General features: G+C 43.4%; 1 protein-coding gene across 4 annotated transcripts in view; it reads right to left on the bottom strand.

The window, feature by feature from the left end:
- LOC306831491 (glutamate receptor 1-like) overlaps positions 1 to 12,235 on the bottom strand; it is a 58,017-nt gene that overhangs the window by 24,839 nt on the left and 20,943 nt on the right. For all 4 annotated transcript variants that reach the window (XM_079355622.1, XM_079355623.1, XM_079355624.1 and 1 more), the window contains exons 4-10: positions 7,427 to 7,611; positions 5,568 to 5,621; positions 5,317 to 5,475; positions 4,273 to 4,440; positions 3,623 to 3,727; positions 1,617 to 1,727; positions 1,277 to 1,483 (exon numbers count right to left, since the gene is read on the bottom strand). In XM_079355622.1, coding sequence (XP_079211748.1) covers positions 1,277 to 1,483; positions 1,617 to 1,727; positions 3,623 to 3,727; positions 4,273 to 4,440; positions 5,317 to 5,475; positions 5,568 to 5,621; positions 7,427 to 7,611 — 989 coding nt within the window. The remainder of the gene's footprint in view (positions 1 to 1,276; positions 1,484 to 1,616; positions 1,728 to 3,622; positions 3,728 to 4,272; positions 4,441 to 5,316; positions 5,476 to 5,567; positions 5,622 to 7,426; positions 7,612 to 12,235) is intronic.

Raw genomic sequence — 12,235 nt, 5'->3', positions numbered from 1 at the left:
CAGGTCGTCAAATCTATTTGGGTTTCTTGGGTTTGTGTCTGGTGTTTATGTTGTTGAGTTTGTGTCAAGATGCACAAACTTGACCCATATAAAAAAAGTTGACATCACTCAGCACCAGATTTCATGTTGAACTCAGCAGCTTTGATGCCTATTCTTCCAAGTTTCAAAGCTTGTTTGCACTTCTAGCAAGCTATTCCAGTAGGACCCCAAGGTGTTCCCAAGCCAGCCGAGAGACATAAGCCCCGTTTCCACAAAGCAGTCCGGTACGGATCGGTACAGTTTAGTACAGTTTGGTACAGTTTGGTACGGTTTGGTTCGATTAAGCCCGATCCCGTTTGCGTTTCCACAGCCACCCATGCACTATTTGGTAGGCGGCGTGTAAACCGGATGACGATAGCCGCAATGTAAATAGCATCACATGATAGCAGCTAACCGCTAACAGCTAACCTTCTAACTAATAGATTCAGCAAAGGAGAAACTTAATCAAGCTTTGTTTCAGAGAAGGCTGTGTGTGGCAAGGAGAAATACAGACGTAAACAATCAGTTGTGTTTCAGTTAATGGTTTCAACACGGCAGAGTTTTGTTTACTGTTGTCACACGGGAAGTGACGATTCTTTCATCCAATCAACGAACTGCAGTGTTTAGCTCCACCTATTCTTGTCGGCTCCACATTCTTGGCATCCCAACAGAAGGGTCCCAAAAAGTGGGACAGTATGGATAGATTATTTGGGAATCTTTCCCGGGATTAGTCTATGGAAACATCTCAAAATGCACGCTGTACCGAGACAAACCAAGCCGGACCGCTTGGTGGAAATGGGGCTCTAGTCTCTCCAGCATGTCCTGGGTCTACCCCCAAGCCTCCTCCTGTCCTCCCATCGTCTAGCCGTGAACCAAATTTCCCCATTTTCATCCCTTTTGTTCTACTCTAACCAGTTGATAATACGTTGCTGATAAAGACTCCTAAATGCCATAAACCGTCACATGAATAAACAAGTTCACACCAAAAATATTTTCTACATATGAACCATTTTCTATTATTTAATTTCCCCCATGGACAAATATTTTTTGAACTAAATTGAGGGGAAAAAAACGTTTTCAGGAGTTCTGTTCATGCATGAAAACATCAACAGAAAGAAAATCAGAGAGTAATCAAAGGCTGACTTCTCTGTGCTTTAGTTTGGACGAGGGAAGAAGCCACATTTCGCACACAGTAAAAACATTGAACAGAATCTTTTAGATGTTTTAGCGTCTTCTGACAGACTCCTCTATCACTCACCCCGTACACCAGCTCTCCCACCATCCCATTCCACATCTTTGTTTCAGCGTCTCGTGCTCCATACTTTCCATCTCCTACCAGCTCAAGCCGGTAGGAGAAGCCGACGTGTTTGGCGATCTCTGAGGCTAGCTCAGCGCAGTAACCTTCGTATCTGTCGTTCCCTACAAGCTGCTCATGGTTCTTCTTCAGCATCATATAGGGAGCCTCCTGCACGCACATAGATGGTGTTTACACTCACATGTCAGTGTTTAAAAGAATAGCACTGTCAATAACTGTCTCTAGTTTGACAAAACAATAAGACAGCTATGTTCATAACAGCATCATGTCTGTCCATTCTTACCAGTATGGTGGTGACTACATATGTTCTGTTCTGCAGGCCGTAAAACTCCTCGACCACCGGTTTGTATACAGCTGTATTTATGTAACCTCTCCTCTCATTCCAGAAGCCGATCTAAACACAGATCAGCAGAGTTACAGCACCAGTCATGTTCAGGCGGTGGAGTAGACATTGACTGTCCTGCTGTTTCTGATTGTGTTTTCAACAAGCCATACTAAGGTTGAAGCACCCAGTACTGTTACTCTGCACCAAACTACTGTTACTCTATACCAAACTACTGTTACTCTACACCAAGGTACTGTTACTCTATACCAAGGTACTGTTACTCTATACCAAACTACTGTTACTCTATGCCAAACTACTGTTACTCTATACCAAGGTACTGTTACTCTATACCAAACTACTGTTACTCTATACCAAACTACTGTTACTCTATACCAAGGTACTGTTACTCTATACCAAACTACTGTTACTCTATGCCAAACTACTGTTACTCTATACCAAGGTACTGTTACTCTATACCAAACTACTGTTACTCTATACCAAACTACTGTTACTCTATACCAAGGTACTGTTACTCTATACCAAACTACTGTTACTCTATACCAAACTACTGTTACTCTATACCAAACTACTGTTACTCTATACCAAGGTACTGTTACTCTATGCCAAACTACTGTTACTCTATACCAAACTACTGTTACTCTATGCCAAACTACTGTTACTCTATACCAAGGTACTGTTACTCTATACCAAACTACTGTTACTCTATACCAAACTACTGTTACTCAATACCAAACTACTGTTACTCAATACCAAACTACTGTTACTCTACACCAAGGTACTGTTACTCTATACCAAACTACTGTTACTCTATACCAAACTACTGTTACTCTATGCCAAACTACTGTTACTCTATACCAAGGTACTGTTACTCTATGCCAAACTACTGTTACTCTATATCAAACTACTGTTACTCTATGCCAAACTACTGTTACTCTATACCAAACTACTGTTACTCTATACCAAGGTACTGTTACTCTATACCAAACTACTGTTACTCTATACCAAACTACTGTTACTCAATACCAAACTACTGTTACTCAATACCAAACTACTGTTACTCTACACCAAGGTACTGTTACTCTATACCAAACTACTGTTACTCTATACCAAACTACTGTTACTCTATGCCAAACTACTGTTACTCTATACCAAGGTACTGTTACTCTATGCCAAACTACTGTTACTCTATATCAAACTACTGTTACTCTATGCCAAGGTACTGTTACTCTATACCAAACTACTGTTACTCTATACCAAACTACTGTTACTCTATACCAAGGTACTGTTACTCTATACCAAACTACTGTTACTCTATGCCAAGGTACTGTTACTCTATACCAAACTACTGTTACTCTATACCAAACTACTGTTACTCTACACCAAGGTACTGTTACTCTATACCAAACTACTGTTACTCTATACCAAACTACTGTTACTCTATGCCAAACTACTGTTACTCTATACCAAACTACTGTTACTCTATGCCAAACTACTGTTACTCTATATCAAACTACTATTACTCTATGCCAAACTACTGTTACTCTATACCAAACTACTGTTACTCTATACCAAGCTACTGTTACTCTATACCAAGGTACTGTTACTCTATACCAAGGTACTGTTACTCTATATCAAACTACTGTTACTCTATATCAAACTACTGTTACTCTGTATCAAACTACTGTTACTCTGTACCAAACTACTGTTACTCTATACCAAGGTACTGTTACTCTATATCAAACTACTGTTACACTATATCAAACTACTGTTACTCTGTATCAAACTACTGTTACTCTGTACCAAACTACTGTTACTCTGCACCACCTTGAATTTCCCTCTGGATCAATAAAGTATCTATCTATATGTTACTCTGCACCAAACTACTGTTACTCTACACCAAACTTCTGTTAGAGTCAATCTAACTGAACATCGAGCAGCAGTACCTTCCTGGGCCCTGTGAGGCTCAGCTCCATCACTGTCAGGCTGAAGTTAGTTCGATGTCCTCGCTCATCAAATTGAAGCCAACCTGTCAGTCCCTCCAGCCGTACCTGAACAGACACACGCATACACACACACAACGAAACACACACACCATGATTAATACATTAGGCCCTATTAGAATTTGTTGTTCATGTAGAAAGTGTGTGAGGAGACTGGTTCAAAACTTAAAGCTTCTGCAATGGTACACCAATAAAAGTGCAGGGACCAGTTTACAGTTTCAACTTCCAACTTAATTGCACTTATAGTGATGAGTTAGTCAGGTGATTTTAAAGCTTAAAGGAAAACAATAACTATTCATCAGAGCCGCACCAATAAATCAAATAATAAATTTGATAGTCTTACATGCGCAAAAGAGGATATATTTACACAAACAAATTACTCATTCAAAAATGTATTTACTCTGCACCTCTAGTCAACACTATGGAGTAGTCAGCAGCATGTCCAGCAGCTCAGCATATTGCAGCATAAAAAGGAGTGAGCATGGCCTGCTGAAGGACTCTTAAATACGTAGGTGTGGCCTGATAGGTTAAAGTCAGGAGTAGGCTTAAAGTAGCAGTGCCATCTGCAGCAGTTAACATGTAACATTATTTACCTGCTGCAGGGCTCTTTGTATGTCAATGCCCTGACCCCAGGGAGCAGGAGGGTTCGCCAGACACTCTCCTGCGTTGCCACGGCGAGAGATATCGATTCGCTGCCTGCGCAGATTCTGGAAAGCTGTCGCCATGACGGTGACACCATCATAGGTCAAAGCTCCTGTGTACTAAATACGAGAACAAGGTTCAGCAGCAGACATATATTAGAAACTAGGGAAAAAAAGAACAAATTAAACTAGAAAAATCACTGAAAAGTCCTTCTTCTGACAAGCTGTTGTGTTGTTTTAATTTGTCACTGGAGAGGGTTTAAATAAGCCACTTTCAAACAGGAGGCAGGCGACAAAGATTGCAACCCAGAGTTACTGTAGTTTGACATCTGCCTCCCTATGTCCTGTTTGCGATGCTACAGCTGATGCTACTTTTGTTCTGAAAAACATCCATTAAGAATGGATATGTTTCTTTATTTTAAAATAACAGCTTTATTTTGAAACTCCAACTTAACACTAGAAGGCTTTTATTTGAAACAGGAACAGAAAGACAGTAACACTTTTATTAAACCAATGTTCTCTAAAAAGATTTTGAGCCAGCCTTAGCAAGAGATGTTCTAGCCCTGGTTATTCCAAGTTATTACAGGTTGTTGTCATAACCTTGATGCGATACTAAATGATAACAAAGAGATCTGCTTGGCAACCAAATACTTCTAATGAATTGAATTGATTGTGTTTTTATGTTTTTTTTAATGAACATGTAACATAAGACAAAGGTGAACATAAAAAACAGAAAGAAAATAAAAATGTTTTAAAATGTATTGATAAGCATCAAATCCAATGTGAAAGACATTAATATCTTTTTATTCAATCTAAGAAGTGGGTTTGTTCCTATATACAGCACCTGCAGAAACCACATAACACGCACCATAATGATCACAAGTATTGCCACCACCATCACATACTGCATGCCATCTGAAAATTCCATCACATTTATTGCAAGAGGCATGTGTAAAGCATGCTGGGATACACAAGGACATGGACCGGGCTGTGTACCCTGAGCCTCCTGCGGGCCAGTTTCAGGTCTTTGCTGTCAAAGTCAAGCCAGTCCTGGTTGATCTTCTCCACGGCCAGATCAGATTGGTTCACCAGCTGGAAGCCCGTCACATTGGGCCCGAGATTCTGAAACTCTGTCATGTTCAGGTCCATGAAGCCCTGAAACACACACACACACAAAGAGGTTAGGGCTAGGGTTGTAAGGTGGGTCATACTCTGACAAACCCTTGGCTCTGTTGTCTCAGACTCACCAGGTTGTTTAGAATGAAGTGATAATTCTTCAAGTTTCTCCTCTGAGCCGCAATCTGAGCGGGGACAGAAGACCAGATGATTAATTAGACAGACAGACAGACAGACAGACAGACAGACAGACAGACAGACAGACAGACAGACAGACAGACAGACAGACAGACAGACAGACAGATAGATAGCATACTTTATCAGTGTGTGTGTGTCACCCAAACCCCAGAAAAAAAAATTGTTTATCAGTATGACATAAATATTTATGTCATGTTATAATTTGTACATTGTGTGTGTGCTACTAAAATCACCAAACTGAACCTCACATCATAGACCTCAAGCTCCACCTACAGCGTCACCTGATGACTCACCATATGAACACCACCTGATATAATCTGACCTTATCTAAACCCTAGCACTAACCCCCCACTAAAGCAGCAGCTGAGTTCTTGTAGGTCGTCCCTCTCTGCTCTCTCTCTTTGCTTCAAACATGACATCATGTAAAAATGTAAAATTATCTTTCTGAACACTCTCTGTGTTCTCTTGCCCGACAGTCAATTATGAATGAAGCCGAAATCAAAGACTTTAGAATTAAAAAGAGCAGCTGGAAAGCACAACCCTTCAGCTGCCTCTCAAACTGCTCCAAAGGAAAACTTAAGGACGATCCTGACACAGAATAACCTGAAGGACGATCCTGACACAGAATAACCTGAAGGACGATCCTGACACAGAATAACCTGAAGGACGATCCTGACACAGAATAACCTGAAGGACGATCCTGACACAGAATAACCTGAAGGACGATCCTGACACAGAATAACCTGAAGGACGATCCTGACACAGAATAACCTGAAGGACGATCCTGACACAGAATAACCTGAAGGACGATCCTGACACAGAATAACCTGAAGGATGATCCTTTGAATTGCCCCCGGGAAAAATAAAGTACTTTGAATTTAATAGAATTGACACACGATTTGACAAACACATTTCGCTTTTTAAACACTTGACTAAGATGGACTGAACTCTCAGATCATAATAGGACACCAAACTGAGTCCCCAATTTTGAAATCCACTAACAGATTAAATTAATCCTCACCTGATGGACAGTCCTCCCTCAGAAACTGAAGAACCATCCTCAAATCGTAATGCCATGGGAATGTGCTAAAAAACAACCTCTCGGTAGCATTTACAAAATACCGTTGTACAAGTCACACCTCGGCCCCCGCATGTCCCGTTCTTCAGAGACCTTTAGCTTTTCGTCACACTACCACACAAGCACTATCTAGACTATGTTTAGCATTAATCTGCCCTGCATTGTTGGATGTCGATACTCAGCCCACACTTTGATACAACCATAAAAACTATTTGTCTTATTTGAACTACAGGCTGATGTTTCTGTACATACTGAAGCCTTGCTCCTTATATTTTCAAAAAGAGAATTAAACTCAACAAAGGCAATTGCTTGACTCAAGATCTTTAATTCAAACAAAGCTTGATTACAGAAATGTCCAACACAATAACCAGACCACCAACAGTGTCTTTTAACCACTTAATTGATTGAACTTTCTGATCATAATAAGACACCAAACTGAGAAGTAGTGAAGTTTGTGTCTGTTCAGAGGACTTGCATCGTGATCATTTCTGTGTGCTAAATAAAACATCAAACAATGATCACATTCAGAAGCATCAGACAAAAGAAGGCGGCTGTTATTATTAAAAAAATAATAACAGTATACCTTCCCTTCTCTTTCCGACACTGCTTCTGTGTCGATACAAACGGTAAAGGGTTGGCACACCTTGTTGCCATGAAAACCAGGAAAGTGCAATAAGACGTTTGTGTGTGTGTGGTGTATTAGGCAGTTTTTACCAGATTTAGGATGGATTTGAGTCGTTCCAGCTCACAGTCGATGATGATCTGAAAGTCTTTCTTGAAGTCGATGTCAGCCAGCAGCTTGATGAAACCTGTTTCTGTCAGAGTGTCCAAGTTCACTGAGGTAACCTGCCAAGTCCGCTCCGCCGCCGTGTCCAAGATCTTCTGCAGCACAGACAAACCTGAGAGGACAAGAGAGGAAACCTGATGAGAGCTAATCAACTTTAGGTGGTTTTGTGAGGATCTGATGATCCTCTGATCCCAACCCTGCTGATTCATGTTGAAAGTGTGCAGGTGTTTCCACCCGTCACCCCCGTCCACCCACACCCCTCTCCCCTTAATCACCTGTCCACCTGCAGGCCTCTCCCCTCAATCACCTGTCCACCCACACCCCTCTCCCCTTAATCACCTGTCCACCTGCAGGCCTCTCCCCTCAATCACCCGTCCACCCACACCCCCCTCCCCTCAATCACCCGTCCACCCACACCCCTCTCCCCTTAATCACCTGTCCACCTGCAGGCCTCTCCCCTCAATCACCTGTCCACCTGCAGGCCCCTCCCCTCAATCACCCGTCCACCCACACCCCTCTCCCCTTAATCACCTGTCCACCTGCAGGCCCCTCCCCTCAATCACCCGTCCACCCACACCCCTCTCCCCTTAATCACCTGTCCACCCACACCCCTCTCCCCTTAATCACCTGTCCACCTGCAGGCCTCTCCCCTCAATCACCTGTCCACCTGCAGGCCTCTCCCCTTAATCACCTGTCCACCTGCAGGCCCCTCCCCTCAATCACCCGTCCACCCACACCCCTCTCCCCTTAATCACCTGTCCACCTGCAGGCCCCTCCCCTTAATCACCCGTCCACCTGCAGGCCCCTCCCCTCAATCACCCGTCCACCCACACCCCTCTCCCCTTAATCACCTGTCCACCTGCAGGCCTCTCCCCTCAATCACCTGTCCACCTGCAGGCCCCTCCCCTTAATCACCTGTCCACCTGCAGGCCCCTCCCCTTAATCACCTGTCCACCTGCAGGCCCCTCCCCTTAATCACCTGTCCACCTGCAGGCCCCTCCCCTTAATCACCCGTCCACCTGCATGCTCCTCCCCTTAACCACCTGCAGGCCCCTCCCCTAAACCGACTCTGAAGTTAATAAAGGAGAACAATATTGTGTTATGTGGACCTTGAAATGGAATTCATGGTGGGAGTCAACAGAAACAAAGCTTTCTCGTGATGTTTAGCATGAGGTATTTAAATATTAGTTGGTTAGCAGTGATGGCATACAGGCTTCATCACTGTCCACCTTGTTGTTCACATGCTGGCAGCATATTTCCAATGCTGAACAGTTGTAATGTGATATGATGAGGAGCAGACGTAAGTCACTGTAGTTTCTCAAACAGTTTTTTTCTGCATTAGAATCAGACTCTTGTGATGTACGCTTTCTGCCTCAGGCTGGACTTGGCCTGATGAAACCTCAAGAATTTGCTTCACACTGACACGATGCAGCAGACTGACGGTTTTATTTTTGTTTCACTGGCCTGATTTGGAAAGAACAAGTAAAGAGGATTAAAGTGAGAAGTTCTGTGAAATCATTTTTATATGCTCTTTTATCTCTCTCCTGTCCTGAGCTGTGAACTGTGAGCAGAATTCTGCTACAGCTCTGGTACACCTGTACCTCCTGACCTGTCACTTTTTATAAGTGAACTGTTCTTACTAAGCTAGCATGAGCTTTTTACTTCAACAGTGCTAACATCTCTTCTCTCAAGCTCACTCCTCTCATCGGATAAGGTTACTTCTGCCTTAGGGTTAGGGTGGCCAAAATGCCAAAATGGCTTCCAACCTGAAATCCAACCTGGATCACAAAAGGATGGGTGGTGGTCAAACGGCACATTAAGGATAAAGCTGTGACCCATGAATCTCCATGATTTCCACTGAATCCTTGAAGGTGTGTGTCTTAAAACCAGTTCACTGTAATCTGCAGAGGAAGCCTGAGACTGACTGGATGTTACTCCAAATGAATGCTGCTGTCAACACAGACTGTTTTTGTGGTCACTGTTGATTTGTGGATTTCAGTCTTCAGTTTGTTATTCTGTCCACCTTTTCCTTCTTGTTGGGAGTCAGACGTAAAAACATTTAGACAAGCAGGAAGAAGCTAAAGAGGAACAAGGTTAGTTCTACTGTGACTCCTTTCAGATCCTCCACGTCCTGCTGTCCTTTCTGTGTTTCCTGCATCTGTGGTTACCTGATGTGTCTCACCTGTGTCTAGGTGTCTCCGGTTCCCTTGAGTATTGAGGCCTAGTCCACACTAAGGGCCAGAGGCTGTGAATGTTCACTTATATTAGTTTAATCATGGTGTTTCTCTGTAACTATTATTGAAGAGAAATAAAATAATAAATGCATGTCATTTATTTTTCTGTCATTTGTCTGGGGGGGGGGGGGGGGGGGTGATCTTTATACCTTCTTTTCTTGTTCCTATGTCTCCTCCTAACTGCAGCCTGTTGTGTGGAACACTGAGCTCCTGGATTAGCTTGTTCCTCCCAGTAATTTACATGCTGGGTCAGAGACGCTTCATTTTTAATACTGCAAACGTACTAAAGGGACAACACGTGTTGTTTTGCTCAAAGACAGTCCGCACTGCACGCTGTTAGTAGATCTCATAGCACATTGTTTTTAGGGTGGTATCAAATTTGCACACATTTTAGGACATGGGTTAGGGATATGGTTAGCCTTTTGTAAAACGAACCCTCTGTGTATCCTTTCTTGTTCCTTTTTCAAAGCGTTCCAGTGATTTCTCATGTTTCTGTGTTTTTTGGGTTACCTTCTTTATACCAACCTTCTTTCTGGTTAAAAGAAGGTGAATTGCCTCTCTGTGTTTTATGTCCTGCATTTTGTGTCTGGGTTAGGGTTACTCTGATTCAGTGTAACACATGTTACAGATTTTTTGTAAAATCTTTGTTTGACCAGGGGGGGTGCTGGTGGCGCAGTGGCACTGCACGCGTCCCTATGTATTGAAGCTCAGTCCTCGTGCGGGCAGCCCGGGTTCGTGTCCGGCCTGTGGTGGTCCTTCCTGCATGTCTCTCCCAGCTCCCTCTATCCACTGTCGTCCACCATAATAAAGGCTATAAAATGCCCAAAAATAAATCTTTAAAAAAAATACATAAATCTTTGTTCGAACAGAAGAGTATAAACAATGTACATGGTTTTATTCTCAGGTTTTAGAGAATAGTTGTTCAAAAAGAGAGGAGTGATGGTAAGTGCTGTCTTAGAGGAGAAATTGTTCAAGTCAGGGTAAAAAACACCCCTTTCTCCCTACAGGAGGCGCTGTGTGTGTGACCTGCAGACGTTGATGCTGTTCAAGGCTTTCAGCATGAGGAGAGCCCCTCTGCCTCCAGATAAAAGCTAAGGTCTCGTCTGCTGATGTTGAGGAGCAATAACATGAGACAGACAGCACCGCAGGGCAGACACTTACACTCTGTTACTGAGGACCGACTTCTTGCCATGAGTCCTGGGCAGATGGGAGAGGCAATACGGTGAGACAGAGTCTTCCACCAAATGTCAGATGGACTATAACGTCATGGGAGGTACTGACGACTAAGAGCAGAGGAGAAGCTGTTAACAGCCTCTTTTCGACTCATCGAGTTTATCTGCAATTCTAATCTCAGAGGAAGTATTCAAAGTTTGTGTCTCCGAGTGTTTCAGGGAAGCTGCAGGCCGACGGGAAGCAACAGCTCCTGTCAAACACCCTCTTTATGTTTTGAATGGACCAGGTGAGAAAAAGAGCAAGGAAACATCTGTTCTGATTCCCACGCTTACATGTTACCTTATTAACCCATGTGTTTTAAAAAGCCTTTGTATGGACAGCCATGCATAATAATAAATGTACAGACTATCTTTCCTAATGTAAACCACTGAGCTGCTGACAAGCTTTGGCCCCTGTACAAAGCGTTCACATTAGTTAGTGGATGGCTCCTGTCCACTGTCATACACTGTCATAAGCTGCTCGAGAAACATGACGGAGCTCAGACTACTTTGAGAAGTGATAGCTAAATCCTGGTTCACACGGCACGATAACTACGCCGATTTTGGCCCCGATTCTCCCCTTCCGATAATCTTAAGGACGCCCCGATCATCAGATAATCTAATAAGATCATCCTGCCGTGTGTGGTGTGTTCAGACCGTTCTCGTCTGGTCGGAAGAACGTCGGGACCGCTCCGATCTCAAATCAGGGATATTCAACATGTTGGATTGTTTAGGCCCGATCTCTCATCATGTGTGGTGTTTCCCCCCCCCGAGGAGAAAACGAGCATGAGCCTGTTGAATGTGACGCATAGCCAATCAGAAAGCGAGGTGACGTAGAGGCGAGGAAACACCGGGAGCAAAACAACAATAACTCCATATCATCATGCATCAAGTACAGCTCATGCTCCCGTTGTCTCCGCCCCTTTGACCGACGCCTCTTTTTAAAACGTGTTTTTCAAATAAAAACAGCACAAACGATCCCTGTTACGTCCTCTCCGTCCGTTTGTTGACTCTGGAATCACGTTTGATCTCGAGAGGTTTCGCCAGATTTCCCGTCTGATCGGGGACGTTCGCGAGTGAAATCGGTTGGTGTGTTGATGTTGCCGTGTGGCCGCACGCCACACACTGTACGACCAAAACTGTAAAACCTCCGATTATTTATCACCATGTGTGTGCTCTCTAAAGTTTGGGAAATCGGCCGACAATTTTAAAATCCTGCCGTGTGAAGCGGCCTTAAAAAACGAGAAAGTAAACCAAGTTGGAAAACACATCTGTCCACAGCTTGCTGCTG

Source organism: Symphodus melops (genome assembly GCF_947650265.1).
Source record: "Symphodus melops genome assembly, chromosome: 11".
NCBI lineage: Eukaryota > Metazoa > Chordata > Actinopteri > Labriformes > Labridae > Symphodus > Symphodus melops.
This window is presented reverse-complemented; position numbering and strand designations above follow the sequence as displayed.